This window comes from Colletotrichum fructicola (genome assembly GCF_000319635.2).
Source record: "Colletotrichum fructicola Nara gc5 chromosome Unknown KSG_Nara_v1_contig10, whole genome shotgun sequence".
Classification (NCBI taxonomy): domain Eukaryota; kingdom Fungi; phylum Ascomycota; class Sordariomycetes; order Glomerellales; family Glomerellaceae; genus Colletotrichum; species Colletotrichum fructicola.
In genome coordinates, this window is record NW_027094060.1 from 989,632 (window position 1) to 1,014,812 (window position 25,181).

The following is a 25,181-nucleotide window of genomic DNA, read 5'->3' on the forward strand; positions in this document are numbered from 1 at the left end:
CAGCTAATCAGGGGAACTAATCAACAACTCGCTCAGAAATTTTGGTTGCGTCACACCTATGACTGGCAATTTTCGGCGTGCAAAGCATTGGAGGTCAGGAACTGCAACCACCTAGGATGCAGCGGACTTTGGAAATGGAGAAACACGGCACGGACTTGTTGGTATCCGACAGGGCCGTTGAGAGACTCTTTGAAACTTTTGAACGAGACTTTCCAAGAGTGATGTTAGTCGACAAATAGCCCAATTCAACCATGCGCAGCAACGCGATCGGATACAGCAGTACTGAAGAGAAGGATGGGTTTGACTCACGAATCAGGAGGCGCGGCATGGTCCACGACTTGGCAAACTGCTCCAGGAAAAGCAACAAGACCGTCTCGCAGTGCTCAATCTCCGTGCGCAGATCATCCCCAATTTCAGCACCAGCATTACCGTTGAACTTCAGATGCAAATCCAAAAAGATGAGCGCGATGAACGCGATGATGGACACGGCCGGGTCGACGCTGAGGAAGAAGCTGCTGTTCCACTGCTTGGCGATAGCCGCCACGTCCTGGCAGATCTCCAGGACCTGCTGCCACTTGAGCAGCCAGGCGTGCTCCTCCGCCAGGCGCCGGCAGTTGATGAGCGTCATGAGCATCTGCGCCATGTGCAGATGCATGGCAGTGACGAGGCGGAAGTGGTGGGCCGCGGCGGACTCGTTCGCGAAGGCGTTGCGGCGGGGGTTGAAGAGGTTCCCCGGCAGGGCGAGGCGGACCTCGGAGATGCGCCGCTCCGTGTCGGCGACGACTTTGGCGCAGTCGTCCTGTTTGCCAAGGACGTGCAGTCGGAGGGCCCGGCCGGCGTGGCGGAGGACGGTGATGCTGATGATGTGGATTTCGAGGCCGAGAGTTTGACGCGGGGAGTCTGATAGTAGCTTCTGAACGAGATTGAGCAGGCCGTTGTGGCGGTGAGGTAGGTAGAATTCTCGGCTCTGGTCTGTTGGCAGGCCTTGTGGGAGGGCGGTATTGATGAGCCCCTCGTCGATTTCGTAGGGCATCCCGGTCGAGACACTGGCGTAGGAATCGAGGGCGTAGATGCACCACCAGACTAGACGCCACTCCTCCAGTCTATCCTTGCTCAATATTGTCCACGGCGGGACGATCTCGTGCAACCTATCCAGTTGATCCAGACCAGTCCAGTGCGCCAACCGGGTGAGTTTGCCGATGCGGGTCCATGCCTGCTGGCCAGGGAACTGGTGGAACTCGTAAAAGGCAAGCAGGCAGAACTTTCGGAACTGGTCGAGAGTTGGCGTGTCACCGGCGATGTCCTCTTGCAGGGACACGGAGCTGAGGATCTGGTCGATGTGGGCGTTGAGTTCGGATGAATCAAAGGATGTGCTGACGAAGCCGGACAGCTTGGCCGCGATGACGACGAGTGTCTGGACGAGATCACGACTGCAGCTCGACACGACCTCGACACCGGCACCATCGGACGGAGCATAGGGGAAGACGGGGAACGCATGGTTGATTGTGTCTATGTACCATTCCAGTCTTCGGAGGAGTTCCGGTCAGCAGAGTCTTGGTAGAGAGGGACAGGAAGTTCGTACAGAGACCTCTCGTCTTCAGGTGAAAAGTTCAACGGTCCCGAACGGGAGGTTGTGGCGGTCTGTAGCTCTGTCGTTGCCGGGGTTGACGTTGTCGGGGGTGTGGGCGGTTCTGTGGTGTGGCTCGGAGGGCCGGGCGTGGAGGGCAACGGCGACTCTGGAGACGGTCAGCGAAACGGCCAACGGTGTAATTCCGGACGGCGGACGGACTATCCGACGGCGCGGGTTCGTCGTACGTACCGCGGGCAACACGTCTATTCGGCCGATGCGACAGAGATGCGCGCTGAGATCCACGCTTAGTTCCCGGGAGAGGTCCAGGCCGTCGGCGGCTGGAGGAGTAAGTGCACTGGTGCCCCCGCTCCAAGCATCGGGAGCACTTTGGTCGTCTGAGGTCACCTGCAGAGACGGGTCGCCTCGGAATCAGCCTGGGGTCGGAGGCGAAGCTGATGCCATTATGACTTACACTTGACTTTCTGGCTGAAAAGGGAGGACTGTCAGCGAGTGACGACGGTTGGTTCAATTGGAGACTGTGCCTCACCGGATACAGTTATCACAAACCCGAGGTCTAGCATCGCTGTCTATCTCTGCCTCGCGCGCAGGGGTAAGATCGGGCGACGACATGTTGGGAGATGGTAGGTCGTCAACTCTGGGGAAGCGGGGACGGCAAAGACGGCCGTAACGCGTTATTCCGGCCTGGCGATCGAAAGTGCCGAATGCCACCACCTCTGATCTGGGTTTCCGGGGACGGGTCGTGGCGCGCGGCACCTGAGTAGCTGGGATGGAGCCCTCGGTGGAACTCGAAGACGGAGGGATTGATTTCCAGGGATCAGAGTTACCGTGGGGAGAAATATGTGTGTTGGGAATCGTCGGCGTATCCTTGAGCATGTGAATATGAGTGTGAAAAACGAGGGTTTAGAGGGGAAGATGACTTCGGAGTAATTGGCGTTGGCTGAAGACTTAAGGGAGTGGTAGCGCCGACCCCGCTTGGAGGCAGCAGCTGAAGTTCCCCCGATGGCCCCAGCAGAGCTTGCGGGCAGATCAGATGCTCCGATGCGTGCTGTGGACATACCGATAATTCCGGCTCCCGGGCTTTAGCACGACAAGGACAGAGTTGTGCTAGATGATATATGAGCCCTCGAGATGTAGGCATGTAGGAACCTACATCAAGCAAAGCATACTGTATTTTCAATTGCCACCAAAATGTCGTCCTTCTCACACCTCGTCCGTTTCGAAAGCGAAGAAGATGGCGCTGTTTACTTTGCCGATCTGGGTCCCGATGCGGATGGACCGCCGTCGCCCGGCGCGAAGCTCAGCGGCGCCAAAACCATAGAAGCTCTTGCGCAAAAGTCCGAAGAAGACATTGTTACTGTGCGCCGTGTAAGTGTCTTTGCTTCGTTAAGTTTTTCAGCTAATCATTCATTCGCTCTTTCCACCAATGGTTTAACCCAGAGTTCGCGCGCTAACACTGAGAATAGCTTCTACCACCTCTGCCTCGAGACGGACTCCCGATATACTGTGTCGGCCTCAATTACCGAAGTCACGCAAAGGAAGCTACTGTCAGTCCTCTCATCTGGCGACTTTAACATGACGAATGACTGACATCTTTCGCGGTGCTCAGCTTGACATCCCAGCATGCCCGCCCCTTTGGACGAAGCCGGCCGCGGCGCTTGCGAGCCCCGGAGAGGAAATCCCCGTCAACGACTTCTGCGCCAAAAGTCTCCTGGACTACGAGGTAAGGAGACGACGAGCCCACAAACACTACAAACCAACACAGCAGAGCCTGACACATTGATTCTGCATTTAGGGCGAGCTCGTCTTCGTCACGTCAAAGGACGCCAAAAACGTGTCCGCCTCCGAGGCCAAGAACTACATCCTAGGATACACAATCGGCAACGACCTCTCCTGCCGCATGTACCAGCTCCCACGCTACTCGGCGGGCCAGTTCTTCTTCGCCAAGGCCTTTGATAAGTTCGCGCCCATCGGCCCGACGCTCATCAGCCCCTCCATCTTCGGGGACGGCTCCGCTTTCGACGTGGTGACCAGGGTCAACGGCGACGTGCGCCAGACGGCCGAGTTCTCCAAGGACCTGATCTTCAGTCCGGAGAAGATCCTCAGCCATATGAGTCAAGGTACGTTAGGTTGCGGGTGATGATGCGGCTCGAAACGGATGACTGACAGGTAGCGTACAGGAACCACGATCCCGGCGGGCACGGCGGTCATGACGGGCACCCCGGCGGGCGTCGGGGCGTTCCGCCAGCCCAAGAGCTTTCTGCAGGACGGCGACGTGGTCGAGGTGGAGATGAAGAAGGTCGGCGTTTTGCGGAACAAGATCAAATTTGAGTGAGTGAATACTCTCGGGGTGATGAGCGTTATTCTGTCATTGTTCGTCAAAGACTGATTGAGGACTCTGTGAAAAGAGTGAGCATGCTCACACGAGTGATCTTGTTCATACAATGGGCTGTAATTTCTCTCGTCACCAGGTAGGCCGGGAGAGGCAATGGAAGGTAGCTATCAATCAACTTCCCGCGCTGGAGAAACGATGCTCTCAAGGATGCTAGCGCGGGGCAAGAATAGGCATTGAGCCACGAGACTCTCAGAAATGCATGTGCAGAACAAGATAGAAAGAGAACCCAACACGCTCCAACGATAACAGAGCATCGCAGTTCCTGGGCGCTTCAATTGTCTGCCATCTGAATCCCGGTCTCCAGGCATCTCAGTTGGCGAAAGCTGGTGTATGCAACTCCTAGTTATCCATACCCCCTGTCAAGAACGGTGGACCGTAGCTCTGCACACATCGCGCCGGACCACCGCCGCCGGCCTAGTGACCGATGAGCTTCTTGAGATGACTGAGAATGCCGACTGAGTCGGGGAGAAGTGCTGTGGCTGACAGAATTTGGCACAATGGGTTTGACGGCTGTCACCGCCGGCTTTCTCATTAAGCCGACCTCCCGTTCCCTCATCGAGCATTTGAAATATCACGGATTGCTAGCACCATCAGTGACAATGAGAGGCCCATCTTATTCAGCGCCCCAATCCTGGTTTCAGAAGCCCAACAATTTCGAGTCCTTCAGAGTTATCAGAAGCCATTCCTGCACCTCGTTGGGAACCGATGGTTGAGGAACTTCGTATTGAGCCAATGGCGCAGTGTTCCCTCTCTGGCCCTTGTGCCTGCTTCCCGTTTGACCCCTTGTTGGTATCGAGAGCTCAGCTAACCAAGGATTCTTCGCCAGGAGGTGCTTCAGAACCAACGGAACCCCATTTAGGAAGGTGGTTTTGGTCACCGACTGGTGGGGTATCGGGAGTGAGCCACTAGTGCGCCGTGGTACCGGCAACGGCCCCACTCTCCGCTCGCCGTGCAGCCATACCTACTGCAGCGAGGATCAATCCGCAGCCCACGGGCAGATAAGTTGTTGGCTCAGATTTCTCGATTTTGTTTTTCAATTCACCCTCTTCACTTCAACAATTAACATCGATTTAGAGGATCATCTCACGATCATTGGTGCAAGGGCATCGTTCAGCCAAGACTTGAGCACTCTGAGCGCGACAACGTCAGACTTCATGGCTCTCGAACAACTCGGGATTCAATCGATTCATACGCATGCGACCGTAGAAAACCAAATCTACAATGTCTGGAAATGCACCCAAAGCCATAGAAGGCCTCGCCGTTGAGAAGGGGCCGGAACCAGAGAAAAGCGCGGAAGAAGAAACACCACACGATCCAAACATTGTCGACTTTGACGGCCCAAATGACCCAGAACACCCCCTCAACTGGCCAAAAACCAGGAAGACGATCACCATAATCATCGTGTCCCTGACCGCCCTCCTCTCGTAAAGTCCTGCTTCACTCTACCCCAAGTCTCACCACCCCATAAACCCTCAAAACTGATTCTGTTCCCCGCCTCTGCTAGACCCATCGGCTCAACCATCAGCGCCGCCGCGGCCGCCGACATCATGCACCACTTCAACACCACAAACGCCACCCTCGGCGCCCTCATGACCACAATCTACCTCCTCGGCTACGCCTTCGGACCCCTCCTCATCGCGCCGCTCTCCGAGCTCCACGGCCGCGCCCCCGTCTTCCGCGCCTGCGCCGCCCTCTTCGCGCTCTTCAACGCCGCCTGCGCGCTCGCGCCCAGCTTCGGCTCCCTAATAGCCTTCCGCCTGCTCGCCGGCGTCGCGGGGTCCTGCGCCGGCACGCTGGGCGCGAGCGCCATCGCCGACATGGTGCCGCGCGAGCGCCGCGGGCGGGTGATGTCCGCGTACATCATGGGCCCGACCCTGGGGCCGACGATTGGGCCGATTATCGGGGGGAACCTGACGGCGGCGGCGGGGTGGCGGTGGGATTTCTGGGTGATGGCGATCGCGGCGGGGGTGATGGCTGTGTGTGTGGTGATGTTTTTGCACGAGTCGTATCCGTACGCGATACTGAAGAGGAAGACGGCAAGGTTGCGAAAGAGTACGGGGAATGAGGGCCTGAGGTCGGCGCTGGATACGAGCAAGACGCCCGGGCAGCTGTTCAAGTTTGCGATCCTGCGCCCGCCGAAGATGCTTGTCTCGCCGATTATTTTCTTGATGTCGGCGTACACTGCGACTGTGTTTAGTTACGCCTACCTCTGCTTTACGACGTTTCCGCGCATTTTCAAGGACCAATACGGCTTTGGCAGCGGCGCTTCCGGGCTGACCAGCATCGGGATCGGAGTCGGTTTCATCCTAGGCCTCTTGTTCGTCGGCGCCGTCTCCGATCCCTGGTCCGCAAACCTCACAAAGAAGAACGATGGCGTGGCCAAGCCCGAGTTCCGATTGCCCACGTTAGTCATCGGCGCCATCTTCGTCCCCGTGGGCCTGTTCTGGTACGGCTGGTCAGCCGAGTACGAGGCGCATTGGATTGTGCCCATCATGGGAACCGCACTGCTTGGCATTGGCATCGTGACTGCATATGTGGGTTTCTCTCACGCCATCACCTTGGGCAGCAAGACTGATCAATGCTCCGTTTGCAGACAACCACCGCCACATATCTCATCGACGCCTACACGGTCTATTCCGCCTCAGTCATGGCCGCGAGCGCCATCCTCCGCTGTCTCTTCGGAGCGCTGCTCCCTCTAGCCGGTAGCGCCATGTTCGACGCCCTGGGGGTAGGCTGGGGTAACTCGGTCCTCGGGTTCATATCGCTTGCTTTTCTTCCGCTGCCGTTCATACTCTTCTTTTACGGCGAAAGAATCCGCGAGTCGAAGCTTTTTAAGATGGAGTTTTAGCATTGTTAGATGGCAGTGCTCTATTTAATATGCATGATTTCAAAATGTGACCATCCCCAATACGCCTTCGACCTAGCCTTTACTCGTCCCCGCCAAGAACAGCATACTTAACCCCATCCAACAACTTAATATCCGTATGCAGCCCCGACTTTTCGAGCCTCATCTCGTGCCACATTATCACCACATTACGGCACTCCTGCGCTTGATGTTGGTGGAGGTGGGCAGGGTGGAGGTGAAGGAGTCGGTGTTCAGAGAGCTGGTATCGAGAGACTCGGTGTTGAGGGAGTCAATGTTGAGGGCGGTGTTGAGGGAGTCGGTATCCAGAGAGCTGGTGTCAAGGGCGCTGGTATCAAGGTTACCGGTATCGACAGCCCGCCTCTGAGCAGGGAGTTTAGGTTCGGAGACGTCCCCGACACCGCCCCCGACACCACCCTCGTCACCGTTATCCAACGACGTCCACTCCGTAGCGTCAGGAATCGCAGCGTCATCAGCCTGGGCGGGGACCGCAAGGGCCGGGTCCCCGAGCTCTTCCGTTGTGGGTACGTAGGCGTCGCCGGCCGGAGCGGGGCTGTCGGCCGGGACGGGCACGGTGATTCCGAGGGCCGCGGAGGCGAGGGCGGCGATGAGAAGCGCTCTGACCATGGTTGCAACTTCCGAGATGGCAAAAGAGCACTGATAATGGAAAGGACTTTTGGGTTCAAAGAGCGGCCTGAAAAGAACTTGTGAGAACCCCCGAGTAGGTCAGGATTGTTTTCCTCGTTGGAGACGGAGTTCTATGGGGCGGGCTTGGCTTAAATGCTTGCTGTCCAGCTTACTTCCAACAGGAGAAAGACGTGCTATGACCCAATGACCATGCTTTTTGGGCTTTACAATCCAGTTCAACCCACTTCATCTCGCGAGTGGAAATAGCCTTGGCGATGCAGCATTGACTGATGAGACTGTTTGGCGGAGGCGCGACATGCGTGCTGATCGCCATGTCTGGATGTCTGGTATTTGTGCGTGTAACGCTTTCTTTCCATCCGAATTTCGATCGAGTTAGCTTACAGAGACCATTTTCAAAGACAGCTTTGGAAGAAAGTCTGTTTAACATCTGCAGAAGAAAAGCCGTTGCGTCTGGTGCTCAACGGCCGGCGGCGCCATGACTGAAACATGGCATCAACATCGATACCTTCAACCTCAGATATTCATCAGAGGCATCCTTGTTCTTGACATACGAAAGAGACAAATAATGCTGTGTGGGCATTCATGTTCTAACCACCAGATGACGGGTCTTGGCAAGTCCGCAATACGCCTGCCATCAATCTCTCCAACTACAGCCCGAAAACTCATATTGAGATACGCAAATATTCAAGACCAACTCACAAGCCCCCAATTCTCAATATCCAAGGCTTTGAGGCACCTCGTTTGAGGTTCTGTATCAGCCACTCATTCCAGCCGATAAGCCAAGGCTGGGCCGTCCAGCATTCCATCCTTCAAGATAAGCACCTTGACCCAGCTCGACAGTCTGACACGCGTTAGCTTACGCTGCGGCGCAGCAAACCGGGCGCCTAGCGTCTGCGAACCATCCCACATAAAATGCGCGATCATCATGGTCGGACCACTCAACTTCAACATCTCCCCCAGAAACCGATCCAAGCTCTTCAAGAAGAAAAGAGAAGCTTCCTCCCCGGGAGGAACCCTGACACCCCAGCCCAAAACTCAATTGCAACGCCCGACTTCAACATCACGATGGCTTCGCAGACCCCACCGCCAGCAACCGACCCCAATCCGCCGCGAGAATTCCCCGATCCCGCAGAATACCTCGACGACCCGCGCTTCAACCGCAAATTCACCCTCCCCCCAACTCCCGACCTCCCGGAGAACTTCCAAGTGACATACGCCGACTTTGGCCACAACGACCCTTCAGACCCGTCCTCCACACACGTCCTCCTCCTCTGCGGGCCCCTCCTCGGAAGGTAAGAAACCCATCTCATCCCCATCTCATCCCCATCTCATCCCCATCTCATCCCCATCTCATCCCCATCTCATCCCCATCTCATCCCCATCTCATCCCCATCTCATCCCCATCTCATCCCATCTCACACACACATCAAGCCGTTATCTCCACATCGCCAAAGACGCCCTCGCCAAACGCCACAAAGTCCGCATAATCGACATCGACCGCCCAGGCTTCGGCGGCACCACCCCGGTGCCCCCCAACCTGCGCATCCGCGCCTGGCTGGCCATCGTGCCCGCGCTGCTCGCCCACCTCGGCGTCCGCCACGTCGTCCTCGCCGCGCACTCCGGCGGCACCCTCTACGCCCTCAACACCCTGCTGCACCACCGCCACCTGCTCTCCCCGTCCCGGCCGTATGTAGCGCTGTGTGCGCCGTGGGTGCACCCGTCGCACTCGGGCGCCGCGATAATGAGCCTCACGAGCACCCTGCCGCAGGGCCTGGTCGGGTCGTTCGACAAGGTGGCCGGCTTCATGGTGCGCAGCCTCGTCCCTGCGACGGTCGGGTTCAGCAACGCTGTGAGCGGCATGTTGAGCGGGATCGTGCCGAGTCTCGCGGGCACGCCGGCGGAGGAGTATACCGCGCCCGGGGTGAGTGACGTGCGGCTCGCGGAGTTTGAGGAGAAGATCTGGGGGACGTTGATTAAGCGGGTGTATGCGGAAAGCGTGCAGGGGTTGGGGCAGGATGCGGTGCTGCTGCTGAAGAGGGATGGGAATGAGATGTTTTGGGGCGAATGGGAGGACTATGATAAGCTGGTGCCACTTTTGGCGCAGCAGGAGAGGGAGCTGGGAGAGGGTGGCGGGTTGGAGGTTGAGGTGTTCTTCGCGGCGTCGGATGCGATGATTGGGACGGATGACGGGCCCAAGTGGTTTGAGCAGTGTTGGAGGGAGGAGCAGAGGGGGGAGAGGATCAAGTTCTCGAGCTCTGTGGTACCGAAGGCAGATCATGATTCGATTGTGAGTTTGCGGTTTGGTGTGTTTGAGCGGATTATTAGGAGTGTTGGAAGCGCAGAAGAAGGGACGGCGTTTCCTGATGTTTCTGCAGAGCAGACTGCGGTTTGATTAAACCAGCATTACTATGAATGTAAACTCGGCGTGCTTTTTTGAATTCCTGGAATTTCCTCCTCTTTCAGCCCTTCCGAAACAGACCCTATTGGGTTCCCTTCAACACGAACATATCCCCAGTCCATCCATAATTCCTATTCAACCGCCGACCAATCCGCCTCGCCACCACGAACGGGATCTTGCTGTACGGATGCGGCTCGTGGAACTGGATCCGGCTCTGGTCTCCGTCCGTTCGCTCAAACTGCCACACGGACCCGTACAGTTTCTCGGCGGCGAAGATGCCCGTTCCGGTCATGGCATGAAGGAAGTCCTTCCACGAAACCTGGCCCGGATGGGAGGTGACGTTGGGATCGAAGAAGAGCGTGCGAAAGACTTTGAAGGAGCGGGCGTCGACGCGGATGGGGGGCGCGGACGTCTCGATGTGAGTAGCTGCTTCGGTGGTGGGAGTGGACGTTTCTGCTGGGTCTTGCGATGCGACGCCCTTTGTTTTCTTCTTCAGCTTGGGAAGCTGGGCTGCATCATCTGCCGCTTCCCCTGACTTCTCAAAGTACAGTGTGGATAGCGGCCGATAAACGATGTCGGTCTGGACGTCCGTCGGCTTAGGCTTCTTCTCCCCGGTAGCCGGCTCATCAACCCACTCCGGGGTGCGCTGCAGGCTGCGGTTGTGCTCTAGGACATGTCTCACGGCATCCATCCACAAGCCCCCGGCCTTTTCAAGTATGAGGCGGTCGACGGCGGCCCAGACCCCGTCGAGATTCCTCTCGGCTTCGATCAGCGTGGCTGTGACCGCCTTGGTCCGCCTTTTCTCCGACGGGTAGGCGAACCTGTTGTTCGAGGGCTCGGCCAGCCTCGCGGCGGGCAGAACATTGCTCTCCCTCAGAACCGCCATGACCTTGGCCCGCCCTGCTGTCTGCACCGCAAACTCCCTTTTCAAGCCATCCTCCCTGTCCACCATCTTGGACATGTAGCTCCGTGCCCAAGGCTGGTAGAGGTCGAGCTGGGAGATGCACTGCGAGATGATGGAGAGGCTGCCGATGACGCTGGCAATATACGAACTGACCAGCTCTTTCGCCTGCGACTCAGCGTGCAGCAGGCGTTCCAACTCGTCCAGAATCAGGGGCATGCTCGCGAAGAAGAGATTCTGGCCGTCTTCCCAGAGTGTACGGAGGAGCCACGTCAGCTGCGTCTCGATCTTGTTCATCTTCACCCCGGACTTCATCTTGATACCGATGAATGAGGCGTTCACGGGCGGGTCGCGCGCGAAGAAGCGGCGCATCGGCGGGGAGGCAACAACGCTCTGTTTAAGCTGCCCAAGCGGGCCCTTGGCTGCTTCGTTGAGGAAGAAACGAAATTTGAGGAGGGAGTTCATGACCTCGTCGGGCAGGTCTTTGGACGAGTGTATTGACCCGGCGTGAGCGGCGAGCACCCGCCGCAGCTCCAACGCGAGGTCGTGGAGTTGCGTGTAGACTTCGAGCTCGTCGTACGCTCTGGCCACAGTCTCCGCGACCACCCGCGCCCAGAAGGTGTCCTGCTTAAGGCGGCTGAGCGTGGGATGCGCGTTGCCATTGACATCTTTAATCATCTCCTGTCGATGCTCCGTGATCTCGGCGAGCTGCTCTGCAAAGTATCCAGGGTCCTCACGCAGCGACCAGATGTGGTCTCGCGCGGCCGCCACCTTGGTGCCGAGGAGGGACTGGATGCGGTCGAGGTCGAGGCGCGCGGGCAAGCGGTAAGGAGCTTCCGCCGCCATCGCCGCCAACGAGTCGAACCCATCTGCCTCCTGCTCGTTCTTGAACTCGGGCTCCGGCTGGACGGGAAAGACGTCTGTGGTTAGCGTGTCCGAGGGGACGTCGTGGAAGGTGAGCTCGCAGCACTTGACCAGGAAACTCAGCGTCCTCTCCTGTGCTTCGAGGACGAGAAGGCCCTCGCCCGGCATGAATTGTCTTCGGGTATGCATCCACTCAAACGCGTCGGGATGCTCCTCCCACGCCACCAACTTGCCATACTCACGGGCGTCGCGGGCCCCGTGAAGAATCATGACGTAACAATTGAGGAACACCGCGACAATCCTCTGGGTGACGCAGCCGAGATGCATCGCGTCGAAGTCGGCGCCGGCGAAGTGGGAGGAATGGTGGCGGCCCCGCGCGTTGAGCAGCAGCAGCAGCGTCTTCGGCTTCAGCAGGTCCTCCTGGTTGATGTACGGCCACATGAAGCAGTCTCTATCCTGGGTGCTCCCCTGGCGGGAAGCCGCCAAAGATGACTCCTGCTTGCGCCACGCGTCAAAGTCGGGACGGTGTACAGCAGCCCATACCGGGACCCCAAGCCCTCGTGAGGGTATCAAGCCGCTGGTGCCTCTTCTTCCGCAACCAGCGGTGGTGGATGGCGGGCTCGTGGCGTGCGATGATGGCCCTCAGACGGTCGTAGCTTGCCAGCAGTGAGGAGGAGAGTGACTTTGCATCCTTGCGGACCTCGGCTGGTGTTTTATGAGGAACGGGCATCCCTAGGAGTCTGGACATAGTGGCAGGGTCTTTGAAGTCCATCTTGTCGAAGTCTGCTGGGAGGTCCGGGAGGTCATATTGCGCAAGCTCCTCATCGGACGCGAAAGGATTGAATTGGTGGTTTGGACGAAGTTCCATTTTAGCGTTCTTGACGCGCAGCGAGGGAGTTAAATAGATCGGGGTCCTTCGCGGATTTGGCAAGCGAAATGGAGCTAATGTGAGGTTATTCTGGGTAGGTAGGAGGGCTTCTGACGGCAGGTGTCAGGGCATGTGTGAGGGTAGGAGGACTGAGGGGCTAGGCTATGGTGGTTGCGCTGAGGCAGAGTCAGCGTCGAAGTTCTGATAGTGATGGGAGTGCGGTGGGAATGTGAAGTGAATGACTGAGCCCTGGAATGAAATGTTGGCCAGAACATTATCGTGAAGTTGAGGGATAAAGGGTTGACCTCCGTTTGACCTGCAGAGATGCTTCAGTTGCAAACACCTCACCCGGCCCCATTGAAGTTCGCACTGTGGCCCGGGCCTCTCCGTTTGATGGCACCCGACATGAAGTAAGTATCCGTTTGATTCATTATGTAATTGAAGTCAAAGGCACTACTTTTTGATAACTTGAACGGATGCCTACATGAGAAGCCGGTGGTTGGCACGTCTTCACCTAACATCGGAAGCTGGCATTTAAGAAGACGCCCTGATTCTTGAGGACAAAGCCAGGCAGACATCGTTCGTCCTTCAGCGATGCCTCGCTTTCCCAATGGCTTCTAGAATGTCTCTTCAAAAACTCTACTTCGTCAGATACCGACCCCCACAACTAGTTGAGGGGTAGTGAGGAGATTGAGTTCACGAGCATGATGGATGACTTTGGGAGAAGCCTCGGTCCGCTGGTCAACTGCTCTTCAGGCCTTGAAGCTCTTTTTGAGTTTCATGCTCTGGTGAAGGATGGTAGAGACGAGAAGAAGTTGCTAGCAAACAGATGAGACCTTGAGCCGTAAGCTGCTCATTTAGGAGAAGTGAACCCAAAAGAAACCGTTCGTCTCTCAACCGTAGACGATGAAGGTGCCCGTTGGTTGGGGACTCCGAGACAAAGCGTTCCAGCACCCCAAAGTCCCTCCAAGATGGCATCTGTTAGCAACCCCACCATGACCCCGGCCCGTCCTTATCTCGCCCCATCACCAAAACCCCACATCCTCGGCACGCACGCACAGACCACCGGCCGCCGGGCAGCTCCACCACCCAAAGCTCCCCCAAACTGAAGAAGCTCCGGCAGCGGCCAAGCTCTCTCACTCACTCACACTAACCAACCAACCAACCAACCAGCCAAGCTTCATTCAACCTCATCTCATACCTCCCTATCTCGTCTTCAACACCACCAAATATCTCCCCATCGACACCACGAAACTCCGCCCAAAATGCCAAAAAAACTCACAACACCACTCTCCCTCCACATCTCCGCCACCCCCCTCTCCCCCTCCTCCTTCGCTCCCTTCGGCGACGTAATCGCCAACCCGCACCCGGACATCCGCCCCTCCGCCTCCCTCCCCTCCAACCTCTCCCACAACGCCGTCTCCGCGAACCAGCACACCGCAATCAAGTACCAAAACGTCTCCGCTCCAAAGGACCTCTACGCCCAAGCCCCCTCCGCCGCCTCCAAACCCATCGTCTCCATCTTCTCCTGCGCCGCCCGCCAGCTCCAACAGCCACCGTCCCCCTCCGGAAACCCGCCCATCTCCACCCTCCTGCCCTACACCTACGCCGGGCCCTCCCGCGCCGGCCTCTTCCGCGTCGACATCCTCGAGCGCCACCCCTTCACCACCCAGACTTTTGTGCCATTGGCGGCGTCCGCGGGCGTCCCGCACGCAGCGTACCTTGTCATCGTCGCGCCCACCCTCCCCGCGGAGGGCGAAGACTCCTCGCTGCCGGCGCCGAAGACGGGCGGTAAGGGCCCCGGGCGACCTGACCTCGCCAACCTGAAGGCGTTCGTGGCGACGCCGGGACAGGCGGTCACCTACGGCGCCGGGACGTGGCACGCGCCGATGGTGGCGTTGGGCCCGCCTGGCACGGCGATCGATTTCGTGGTGACGCAGTTCGCGAGCGGGGTGGGCGCGGAGGATTGTCAGGAGGTGGTGATTGAGGCGCAGGGCGAGGGGGTTGTGGTGCAGGTGCCGGAGAGGATGCCTGTTGCTAAGTTGTGAGCGCGGTGGTATGAGGATAAGGTGTTGAGGGGTTAGGGAAACGAGGAGGAGTTCATCTACGCCGACTTCTTGCTTTTGAGTATTTGGATCTTCAGGCTTGGTCATGTTTGAAAATCTTTCGGTCAGGCTGGCGTCGGGCATGTCTCGGGAAATGGCGTCGCATAGATAAATCACCAGATTGAGACACAATGAAAGTTCGATAGATCATTTACGGCGCGATGTAATATTCAAGGGCTCAGCAGGAGGCATGCTACGATTCGCACTCGTGGCCTTTGCCTCAGCCAAAGGACTTAGGCCGACCTCCACAACACTGAGTAGAGAACAACACGATGGGAACACAGCGTTGGTGATCAATGATCTTTGATGTTTTCTGAGCTAGCAATCGGTAATGACAGTTCCGTTTCGCAAATCCATAACGTGACACTCTACAATCCAGGCCTCCAATCCTTGGCCATTTCCAGTTACTCGAACAGAATTCAACCCCATTCAATCGGGCTCATCACACTCCAAATCTCGAAACCTCCAACCCCGGGCGTAAACAAGTCCAATCTGTAGCCTGCGCGAACATCTTCCAATCTGTGCATAGCCATGCGCTCGCGGCAACTTCAGCAAATCCTCGTAAACGACATTCCTCTCAACTCTATCCAACGCGACCTTCACTCCATCTCAAACTCCTCAAACTCAACAGAGCTGAGAAGCCTCTCGGACTGAACCTCATTAACGAAAGGGCGGAACATGATGGGGTAGTGCGGGCTGACGGGCGCGGGGTCTGCGAGAGGAAGATCAACACGGCCAGGGATTTCACCCCAATCGGTCAGCTTTCCTTTCAAGCGCCTGTTCATCGCGTCGAACTCGAGAGTGCCCAGAGATACAAAGTGGTATACAATAACGCCCCTCGTTTGTCCCTGGCGGACAGCTCTTCCCTTTGCCTGTCTCATGTACATGTCGTAGTTGACCGTGTCGGTGCTGAGGGCACCGGCAAACATGACGTGGTTCGCTTCTACCAGGTTGGTGCCAGCGCTCTCGGCAGACATGAGACTCTGGATGAGGACAGCGGTGCCTTTGTGGTTTTTGAACGCCTCGATCTGTTCAGGGTCGTTCTTGGCTCCATTTGTAAGGTACACCGCAAGACCTTGCGACGTCAAGAATTCCCGAAGTTGAATCTTGATGCCATTGTAAGCTGCAAAGATAAGGACCTTCTCATTGTAGGGCGCGATCTCGTTCTGAATCACGTTGTGCACTGACTTGACCTTGCTACTGGGCTCAGCGGCAAGATCATCATTCAGATTGTACTCAAGGTCGTGAATGAGCATCGACCACGGAATGAAGGTGCTTCGAGACATGGCCGTGCAGCCTCCCTGAGAAGGGCACCTCTCACTTGTCAAACTGTTGAATCCTGTAAAACAAGTGCTGCAGAGCGTATGACCGCATGCGACGGACAAGAAACCTTCGTTCAGATCGTTGATCTGGTTGGAGCACTTGTTGCATTCGACAGCGAAGCCTCCGTAGGCCTCAAGATTGCGATGCATGATCAGGCAAGCCTTCATGGCGAACAGACTTCTTCTCCATGCATCAGCTGTGACCATAATGCCGGACTCGATACTCTGAATGACGAGCATGAAGCAGTCGAGGGTCTGGTCGACAAGCGACGATCGTACAGTGTGTTTCGTGTTGACTTTTGGTCGCTTCGACGACAGCTTGACGCCGAACTCGAATGCCTTACCCTCATTCTTGCCCTCATTCTTGGCCTCCTTGTTCTCCCTGGCCTCTTTGGCCTTCTTGGTCTCTTTGGTCTCTTTGACGTCTTCGTCCTTGGCCTTGAAAAAGTTCTCAACCTTCTTGTCCATGTCCTCGTTGATGTCTGTCTTCTTGAGACCAACGGCGCTAGCAATCCGTTTGCGTTTTCTCGGGTCATCCTGGAGTGCACCCAGCTGTCGGACAAAATCCTTCTTGTCAATCGGATCGTCTGGAGAAATATGAGGAAGATGGTGCATCAGTCCGCTGACTTCTTCGTCTAGTACGTCGTCAACATCTTTCATCTTCCACCAATCTGTCTGATCATACCGGCCTGGGCCACCCTTCTCTCTCGCCCAGTTCTCAGCGTCCCACAACAAACGACCCCGAGGCATGACGTAGCGGTAGTTGGCGCCGTTGATGTGCTTCTTGTGAATGACAGTCTCCCTGACGTTGCGCATGCAGTCCACGTCCCCAAAAGCTCCTCCATCAGCTGCGCGAAAGTTCGCAATGAGCTTCTGCATGTGCTCCATGTAAGCAGCCTCCCTCTTGCTGCGAGTGTCATCCCGAGGCGAGTTGTCCTGCTTGATAATATTTGCTAGGAACATCATCAAATCAATTAGGGAGGCGAGAGTCTCCTTGCAGTGGTTGAAATAAGCCATGCCCCGCATATTCGAACCCGTGGTTATGGTATTTGCGGTCACGGCTTGGTTGCCAGGAATCCATTTGAACGCGTTGTATGAGGCTGACACCGATGCCAAAATGTTCAGGGCATCGATAGTGCTTGCATACGCAGACTCCTTAGACCCTGTGACCTTCTGACCCGCTCGGCTTCCCTTCTCATTGCTCAGGGTGTTTACGATCAAGTGTGCAAAGTAACCGCTGACGCCCTGTTCATGCCACATGGCGTCGCGGAGAGCTTGCTGTACCAAGTTGTAGATGATAGTCTCTTGAGGGTTCAAAGTAGACAGAACGATACGTTCAATGACGGGAATGTCGGAAACGTCTGTCTCGTTCTTTCGGAAGAAATGTTCGACGAACCTTTGTCCCTGCTGATGGCGTTCCAGCGCGAACTGGGCCGATGCACAATCGCGGAATGCAAGAAATTCCTCTCCCTGTGTTAACTCGGCCACCTCAGGTCCATTGGTAACGTAGGGAAAGTATCCAGGCGTGGGAGCAACCCGGGCGACATGAGAGTTGATTAGCGAGCCGATCTTGCAGAGCTGACCGAGACTGCCAGTCGGCGGGGTACCAGAAAGGATCCATTTCGACGATGCGATAACGTTCTGGAAAAACAGCGAAGCGCCAAAGTTCTCGTATGAGAACTCGTCGTAGACGACTCTGCGAAAAGTGCACATCTGCAGTAATCGTGCTGTCTTGAACAGACCAAGCTTTGGAACTTCCTCCTGAGAGTTTGTTGCGGTAGCTGCAGCAGCTTGCTGCTCCTTGGTTGGCTCCTTGGATCCCTTCGATGTGGTTGTTAGCTGAGCTTTGCGAGAGCTTGGGCCGACATTGTTCAAAGCTGCCTCTTCGGCAATGCTCTTGGATGCGAGCCGGAGATTGTCGAGGCGGCGTCGCAGTTCTTCCTCGCTTGTAGTGTCTGGGTTTTGAAAGTCGAAGCCGACATTTCTTAAGGTCTCCAGCGCTGCGCAGTACCATTCCTGCTTAGAACGATCGGTCCCTTTAGCAAGCTTGGGAAGCCCGGCCGCGCCAGCCAGAGCCGTCATGGCCTTGTCATTGGTCGGGCCAACTGTGCTGACAATGATAACGTCTGCCATGATCAACTTCTCCCGCTCAATATCAGTGGCCTTCCGGATGACGTGGATTCTTCGCTTAGAGCCGAGGAATCTTCTGGCCTCGGACGCCCACTGAGTAATGATATGATGGGGGACTATGACCAGAGTTGCCTTCAGGTGCAACAAGCGGTTACCATTCACCAACCGGTAGCGCTCGTTTATCGATTCGATGGTGTCTTGGGGCTCGCCGAGCTTGTAATCAATCAAAGCCAAGGTGATGATGGTCTTGCCATAGCCGATGTCGTGTGCCAGGACACCTCCTCGCGTGCAGTTCTGGACCTGGGCTACTCCGTACATCCGCACATTCACGGAGGGCAAAAGAGTCTCCTCAATCTCGATCTCTGTAAATCCGTCCTTTCCGCTCTCTCGTTCCAGCATCCAGTTGACGGCAGCGAGCTGATCATCCCTCAGCCTCAAATTCTTTGGAAACGACGGGGGCTGGATCTTGTTGGCGTGGTTGATGCTCGATGTCGGTTGCAAACTCTGGCTGAACGGGACCAAGCTCTTCAGGCTCGGGTCACGGAACGCGAACTGCACTTGAAACGAACCAGTGCCGTATGCTGATCTGCAAGCCGCCGACATTGCAGTGGCGTCTCTTGTGATGTAACCCAACGCGCGGTGAATCAGCGACATGGGATTGATATCGATTCGCATATTGAGAAGCAACCAGGGAGACGAGTTGCAATAGCTTTGTTGAAGCCACGCTTCGATGTTGAACGGAGGCTTCCTGTTATTCTCATTGCGTGTGATCTCGACAGCGGCCTGTTGATCTTCGTATCGGTCTATCGTGCCATCGTCATTGATAACGTTGTGAATCTGCGACTTGCCGACGGGACAGGTGGAGCACTCCTCATCAGGACGCAAGGAAAGCCGAACTCCATCAACTGCCAGCCGGTGACCTTCCTCAGGGGTGACTTTGTTCAGAGCATAGGCAACAAGCTCGAGAGCCTCCTTGGACCGGTGGTCGGCGACAGGCACCCAAGGCTCCTCTCCTCCAACCATAGCTCCATTCCAAATCACCGGGAGAGACGGCGTGGGAAAGTAGATATCTTTGACATTCAGTCGGAGTTGAATGGCGGGCTCGGAGGCTCCGCAAGAGTCAGGCTCCCACGTCTGTTGGGAGAAATCGTTCAATTCCACATTGCCGTGAGGACTCTTCTCAGTCACACTGATTTGAACGCCTAGGCTCAGGGGAGCCCAAGCTCCGGGAAGGTGGGCTTGAATATGACGAGCACTATCGAAGCTGCTTTCGCCACAGGGATGGCTGTAGCCTTTGTCGAAGGCCATGACGATGCTTCTGTGTTGATCAGGCTCCAGCTTGCGAATATTGTCGGTGATAACCCATAAGTCTTTATCGGTAGCCTTACCAGGCTCGACGTGTTTGATATGGTAGATGCGCTTCGAAGCTTGATCGTCTCGGACGTAAAGCAATCCACCTGGAGTTGCGCAACGGTCTGTGAATATGAAGTTGCCATTGACTTCGTGGCTGAGATCGCCGATAAGCTCGGTGCTATTGTCGACAGATACGAGTGTTTGTCGAAAGCCAGGGACATCAGCCATGATGGGCTCCTGGAGAAGCTGAACATCGATCTTCCTCTGTGCGAACAACTTCTAGTCGCTCGGGGCAGGGATAAAAGAGTCCTCCATGTTGTGGTAAATTACGGTTGCGCTCATGATTGGCTTGCCCATGTCGTAGTTGAGGTCGCGAAGCAGGCGTCTCGGGTCTTGGGCGGTCGAGTCCTCGGCAAAGTAAGCCTCTCTTAGGAACACGTTCCAGACGACCTTGTCGTGGTACACTGTGATGGCAATGCGAGATTTGCGAGATTCGTAGGTGACGTCAATGTCCTCCCGGAACTTCAAATCCGTCAGGTAGTACGACACATTGTCAACGCAGGTGTCGATTGCCATGTTCAAGGCGTCAGTATGGTCGCGAAAGCCCTTCTCAGTGAGATCCTTGGCGAAGTCCTCGTTGTCGACTGGATCGCAGTTGAGATCAATCTTGCCGGGGAAGGAGGCAACGGCTTCTCGATAGGCACCCTCTCTGTCGTTGGCGAGGTTGTCGATGGGGATAGGCTCCTCGGAGAAGTGATGGTCCGGATTACCAGCGCAGGATGTGCAGCGAATTTCGCCACAAAACTCGCATTGATGATAGGTTCCAGCTCGCTGGTGCTTGCGGTAGGCGTCGCAGAGGCAGGCGCGTCGACCCGTCTGCCACAGGTAGAGCAGCTTCCAAACCTTCAGGGACGACTCCCATCCGTTCATGGTGGCGATCACCCAATCCGGCTCGTCCATGTCTGAGTCGTTCGAGGGTGAGTCGGGTTGCGCGTTGGGGTCGGTTGGTGTACGAGGAAGAGTTTGGTTGAGGGCGTTGAGGTCAAGAGCGTTGCAAGAAGTCGCGGACGAGGAGGGACCCACTTGGCCACTCGGGGCAGGTACACCGGCAAGATCCATTGGCAGCAGCTTGCTTGCGTTTCCGAGTCCATGAACAAAGCCCGTTGTTGTAGCCATGTTGACCTCTGAGATGAGGGCCAGGAGCAGAGCAGCACCCGCCACAGTCGTTGTCATGGCGTTTCCACCAAGGTCCTTGAGCTGCCTATCCGTCTCATCAGAGACCTTGATCCTGTCAATGGGGATTCCCTGCAGAATCAGAAATTCCGTTCCAAGCAAACATCGCCCGAGTCGAGAAAGGAAGAAGTCCGCGCTCGGAATGAGACAAGGGACATTTCCCAGAGACTTGTGCTGTCTGTCAACGTTCTGACCCAGGTCAATGATGATGAATTTGCTGCCGTAGTCCAGGCCCATCTTCTCGGAACGGAGGAGCGAGATGTCGATGAGTTCCTTCATGCGAAAGGTCAGCTTGCGAGAGATGTACACCTTCCAGCTGTCTTCCCGGGGGAGGGAGTTTCCGCGGTTGTCCAGACGAGTGTACGGGTTGCTGTTGCCCAAGCCTTCGGACCGGCGCGCTGCGACGTGTTCCATTTTGCACATGGAAGCGTCTCCGACGTTCTCGGCCTTGCCGTTCAAGCCGCGCTCCAGAATGAAGCGTCCTTGGAGCACGTTGGGGTCGGACGGCGGGAGGAGAAAGCCTTCCAGCTTTGGGAACTTCTGGAACCAGTTGGGCTTTCGCATCATCATCACCCACTCGTCGACAATCACCTTGCCCTTCATGCCGTAGCGACGCGCGTCAACGGCGATCAGGTATCCGCGGTTGCGCGTCTGGGGGACGAGGAAGTTCTTGGAATCTACCACCACATGTGAAGCATGGTAGCCGATCCTGGGAAACCAGAAATTGACGAATTCGCGCCAGGGGGCGCTCTGCACGTTCTCCATCAGCACCACCTTGGGTCTTTTCTTGTTGATCCAACTCAGGATCGAGAGGAACGTCTTGGCCGATTCGGTTTCGTTGTCGAGGCCCTTCCCAAGTTGCGCGAATATCTGCAGAAAATCGTGGTCCTCCTCGATCGCGACACCTTTATTCGCGCCCTTCTCCATGGCAATCTTCACAGTCTTTCTCATTTCAGACTTGTCTTCCTTCTCCTGCTTCTTCGGATTCAAGGTTGAGAAATCGACGCAGGAACTTCCAAAGAAGAGCATATCAACGTGGGGCGGAATCTTTTCCATGGAACCGGATGCCGTCATTCTGTGAAGCTGTTAGCGAATCTTGTCAAGTTCCTGTGCCGAGATGGTCTGGACTTACGCATATTGCGCATCGGGGTGGCCGACATCCAAAACGTTGCGGTAGATGTGACCAGTGGGGCGAGCGTTGCGGTCGATGAAGGCCTGCTTGAAAGGCTCAATCTCGACACTGAAAACATGCTCGTATCGAAGGGTTCCGCCGAGTCCAAGGGCCGTTAGCCCATCCATGAACTCTTGGAGTGCCATGATAGGGGCGTCTGTGCCAGAGCACATGGTGCCAATGGTGAAAGCGACTCCACACTTTTTCAGCACTTCGGAGAGACCGAGCTTGAGGGACTTGTCGAGGATCAGGGGGAATGCGTCTCTTGGGCGCTCAACCGAACGCTCGTCTTTGACCTCCTCAGGATGTTGAAGCTTCAGGGTGGTGCTGGGTGGAACGGGGAGGTCAACGGGGCCATCACGCTGGACCTTCGTCGTGATGTCGCGAAGGAAAAAGTAATCCGCGCCGGCGAATTGGCTGAAATCAGCATCCGGTCCCAGGGCCTGATACAACGCCAACATGTCTTGCAAGCTTTGAAGCAAGGGGTCATCAACGAGGTTTTGTATGGTGCCGAAGACAGCCTCTGGCACGTCGTTGAGGAAACCATCAGAAAAGTGGCTCTGAGACTGGTCCGCATCCTCCTGAAAGGACATATTCGCAACGGGCGCTTGATCAGCTGCCTGATGGTCTTGATCAACTGGCTGGGATTCTTGAGCTGGCTGAGGGTCTTGGCCATCAGTGATGGCAGCACAAGACTGCTCCGGCTGGTGGCCAAAATTCTGGTGGGCACCAATCGGATCAGCATTCTGGTTGTAGTCGACATCTTGAGCCGTTTGGTCATAGCCACGGAACTTGGCCAAAAGATCGTCAGGGAGGTTTTTCTCGGTATCAGGGAGGTCTCCCCAAAGATCAGCAGTGAAGCTCTTTGGAATGTCAGGAAGTGGCATCTCTTCATTGATATCAGGCATGGGCTGCTGAAGATTCCACGAGGCGTTGTTGAAGTTGAGGTTGCCTTGGGGAACAAAGCCATGATCTTGGAGAGGAGCTGGATACTGTCCGTCGATGGTGAGTGAGTTCGGGCCATTGGTAGCATGCGCTTGCTGGTTCTGGGATGCAGTAGGATAGCCACCGTTGGTCGAGTTGGCTGGCATTTGATCAATAGAACCATGACCTTGAGGCTGCTGAAGAACGCCAGAGCTTCCATCGTTCGGCAGAACATACGGCGTTGCTCCGATGGGATGCTGATACTGAGGAGGGCCGTTGGAACCAGGAATGTTGTCATCTGAAGGAGCGAGAGCGTGAGGGTACAAGGAAGAATCAAGATTCCCTGAGAGGGCAGCGAAGCCATAAGGATCCTGCTGCTGGGGGTTGAGGCCATATCGAGCGAAGCCGCCGTTGTCAGGAGGCATGTAATCCAGGTAGGTACGGTATTGATCGTGCTGCTGGGGCGCATTGGGATTGAAGCTGTCATGGTTCTCAGCAAAAATCTGCTGGCCATGGGGAAACTGATAGTGTTGACCGCTGTCGGAAACAACATAGCCGTTCTGAGGAGAAGCGAGGTTCTCGGCATTGCCAACCTGCTGCTCGTTCTGACCGACGTCGCCACCGAAGTAGTCGCCAGGATTCATACCCGCCTCGTCGTCAGGTCCGCGTCCATTCTGACCAAACGCGTGGCCAGGAGGCATACCGTCTTGGGACATCTTGATGATGATCCCTGTTGGCGCTTGGGAAGATGGAGTCGGAGATGGATAGCAAGGGACTGGGGAAATGGGCAACAAGTGTATGGAAGGGGTTTTTTTTTCGAGGGCGGCGGAACGCTCTAGAAGGTTGTAAGGGGCAAATTCGATGCTTCTGATGATGCAAACAACAAAACCCGTCCAAGATCCGCCAGGCAGCTGGAGATCTTTGATGGTTTTGATGATCTAGCAACAGGGAAGGATGAAGGAAGGGTTTGTGAAAGGGTGTTGGTGATGGGAGAAAGAGGTGGGAAAGGTACGAAGGTGGGAGAGAGAAGAGAAGGAGGATTTTTGTTTTGTCTGATTTATTTTTGACCAAATCGACCTGTGGGCAGCCTCCTTTGCCAACTGTATCCTGAGGTGCCTTCACCCTCATCGAGAGGCCTTCAAAGCGGAGAAGGGTTACCGCATGTGGTTAATCATCAGGGCTTAAGCAGGTCCCGGACTCTTGAGTTGAGGAGGAACAGGTATCGTGAAGGGCGAGAGCAGAGCGGAGCAGTTGCTTCTGGTTGTTCAGGAAGGTCCATCACCTCCTTGCTCTCGCCTTGGAAGTCTTGGAAGCGCTGCTGCTCGAGACGCTCCTGTGAAGAGGTTCAAGAACTGCCTCATAGAGGGGGTGGAATAGCATAAGTCAGGGCGAAGCTCCTGCAAGTGATGGACACCCCAATAGCGGGATGTTCTCTGATCATAGTCTTGACCCTAACTTGACAGAAAAGATGATTCAATACTTATTTCTAGCTCATACTTGTTGAGAACTCTTTCCTGTGGCTATTTTGCCCCTGGAAACGAGAAATACAAATGCCAGGCTGGGCTCAGAAGTAATCACACATACCCATTGGAATGCTCCTGCTGGGAAACTGAGCTCAGCAGCGGTGGGTGCCAGAGACTCAAACACTACATCTCTGTTCTAAGATGGATGAATGGGGCTTGTGAATCAAGGCTGGGGCCCGCAGGTTATCTTAACAGGGCATCTGCACATTGCAGTATGTTGGCTTCCTGCGTTGGAGCCTGAAAGCAGGCTTTATGCAAGATGTCTAAGCTGCATCCTTGAGCCAGCTTTGTGTTGGCCTTTGGCTCTGATATTCATAATCTGAGAATGGGAGAAGGGTAAGACACTATAGATACATGATTTGAGCTCGTTTTGACAGATCATTGAAATCATCTACATGAGATCCATAGTTGGGAGCATGTTCTTGAATACCCTGCGGCGACACTGGTCCAGCCGGCAAGAAATATCTTCAAGACTTGGAAATGAGGGGAGATTCGGACTAAAAATGGCCCACAGAACCTTGAACTTCTTCGTACGATGATATCATTGAGTTGCATTGTACTTCGCGTCAAAAGAGCGCGGCCTGTTGAGCTACTTCTTCATTCTTCTCGACAGATACAAGAGATAATGTCTCTCACAAAAGCGGCCTGACATAAGCATCAAAGACTGCAGACGCAAGGCGACATCAAAGAGTCATGAAAGGGGCCTGAAAAGGATTATCTCTTTCCCACAAGCGCGGATGGCCAGCTCTGATCATCCTCCAGAATTCGATCAACGGGTGAGAGATCCAGGACCTTGGATGACGGCGGGATGAACCTGGCCTTCCACAAAGTACCCAGTACATGGTGGCAGACACTCAGTTCGCCGGCTCAAGATCGCAGAGCAGTTCATCGCTCA

General features: G+C 55.7%; 9 protein-coding genes across 9 annotated transcripts; 4 read left to right on the plus strand and 5 right to left on the minus strand.

The window, feature by feature from the left end:
- Positions 1-94: 94 nt before the first annotated feature.
- ctnR-3 (Citrinin biosynthesis transcriptional activator ctnR) lies at positions 95-2,200 on the minus strand (the record flags this gene model as incomplete). The annotated part of the gene is made up of 5 exons (XM_066153316.1): positions 95-1,526; positions 1,583-1,736; positions 1,790-1,975; positions 2,043-2,056; positions 2,118-2,200. The coding sequence occupies 5 exons, from the start codon at positions 2,198-2,200 to the stop codon at positions 95-97; spliced, it is 1,869 nt and encodes a 622-aa protein (XP_066007112.1).
- A 579-nt stretch (positions 2,201-2,779) lies between these two features.
- CGGC5_v015774 (Fumarylacetoacetate hydrolase domain-containing protein 2-like protein) lies at positions 2,780-4,063 on the plus strand (the record flags this gene model as incomplete). The annotated part of the gene is made up of 6 exons (XM_032020424.2): positions 2,780-2,956; positions 3,055-3,135; positions 3,198-3,311; positions 3,384-3,708; positions 3,769-3,919; positions 3,997-4,063. The coding sequence occupies 6 exons, from the start codon at positions 2,780-2,782 to the stop codon at positions 4,061-4,063; spliced, it is 915 nt and encodes a 304-aa protein (XP_031882356.2).
- A 1,141-nt stretch (positions 4,064-5,204) lies between these two features.
- Positions 5,205-6,831, plus strand: radE-1 (Efflux pump radE; the record flags this gene model as incomplete). Its single annotated transcript, XM_032020423.1, has 3 exons — positions 5,205-5,407; positions 5,488-6,517; positions 6,577-6,831. The coding sequence occupies 3 exons, from the start codon at positions 5,205-5,207 to the stop codon at positions 6,829-6,831; spliced, it is 1,488 nt and encodes a 495-aa protein (XP_031882357.1).
- Positions 6,832-7,008: 177 nt separating this feature from the next.
- CGGC5_v015776 (uncharacterized protein) lies at positions 7,009-7,473 on the minus strand (the record flags this gene model as incomplete). Its single annotated transcript, XM_032020422.1, has 1 exon — positions 7,009-7,473. One exon carries the CDS (start codon positions 7,471-7,473, stop codon positions 7,009-7,011), a length of 465 nt encoding a protein of 154 aa, XP_031882353.1.
- Positions 7,474-8,559: 1,086 nt separating this feature from the next.
- On the plus strand, positions 8,560-9,886 carry CGGC5_v015777 (uncharacterized protein; the record flags this gene model as incomplete). Its single annotated transcript, XM_032020421.1, has 2 exons — positions 8,560-8,786; positions 8,926-9,886. 2 exons carry the CDS (start codon positions 8,560-8,562, stop codon positions 9,884-9,886), a joined length of 1,188 nt encoding a protein of 395 aa, XP_031882354.1.
- Positions 9,887-9,974: 88 nt separating this feature from the next.
- CGGC5_v015778 (uncharacterized protein) lies at positions 9,975-12,098 on the minus strand (the record flags this gene model as incomplete). Its single annotated transcript, XM_032020420.1, has 1 exon — positions 9,975-12,098. One exon carries the CDS (start codon positions 12,096-12,098, stop codon positions 9,975-9,977), a length of 2,124 nt encoding a protein of 707 aa, XP_031882472.1.
- A 10-nt stretch (positions 12,099-12,108) lies between these two features.
- On the minus strand, positions 12,109-12,525 carry CGGC5_v015779 (uncharacterized protein; the record flags this gene model as incomplete). Its single annotated transcript, XM_032020419.1, has 2 exons — positions 12,109-12,152; positions 12,201-12,525. The coding sequence occupies 2 exons, from the start codon at positions 12,523-12,525 to the stop codon at positions 12,109-12,111; spliced, it is 369 nt and encodes a 122-aa protein (XP_031882473.1).
- A 1,265-nt stretch (positions 12,526-13,790) lies between these two features.
- Positions 13,791-14,573, plus strand: CGGC5_v015780 (Ureidoglycolate lyase; the record flags this gene model as incomplete). Its single annotated transcript, XM_032020418.1, has 1 exon — positions 13,791-14,573. One exon carries the CDS (start codon positions 13,791-13,793, stop codon positions 14,571-14,573), a length of 783 nt encoding a protein of 260 aa, XP_031882476.1.
- A 656-nt stretch (positions 14,574-15,229) lies between these two features.
- lds (Transcription termination factor 2) lies at positions 15,230-23,479 on the minus strand (the record flags this gene model as incomplete). Its single annotated transcript, XM_032020416.2, has 5 exons — positions 15,230-16,539; positions 16,580-16,587; positions 16,638-19,699; positions 19,766-21,743; positions 21,801-23,479. The coding sequence occupies 5 exons, from the start codon at positions 23,477-23,479 to the stop codon at positions 15,230-15,232; spliced, it is 8,037 nt and encodes a 2,678-aa protein (XP_031882474.2).
- Between the last annotated feature and the right edge of the window lie 1,702 nt (positions 23,480-25,181).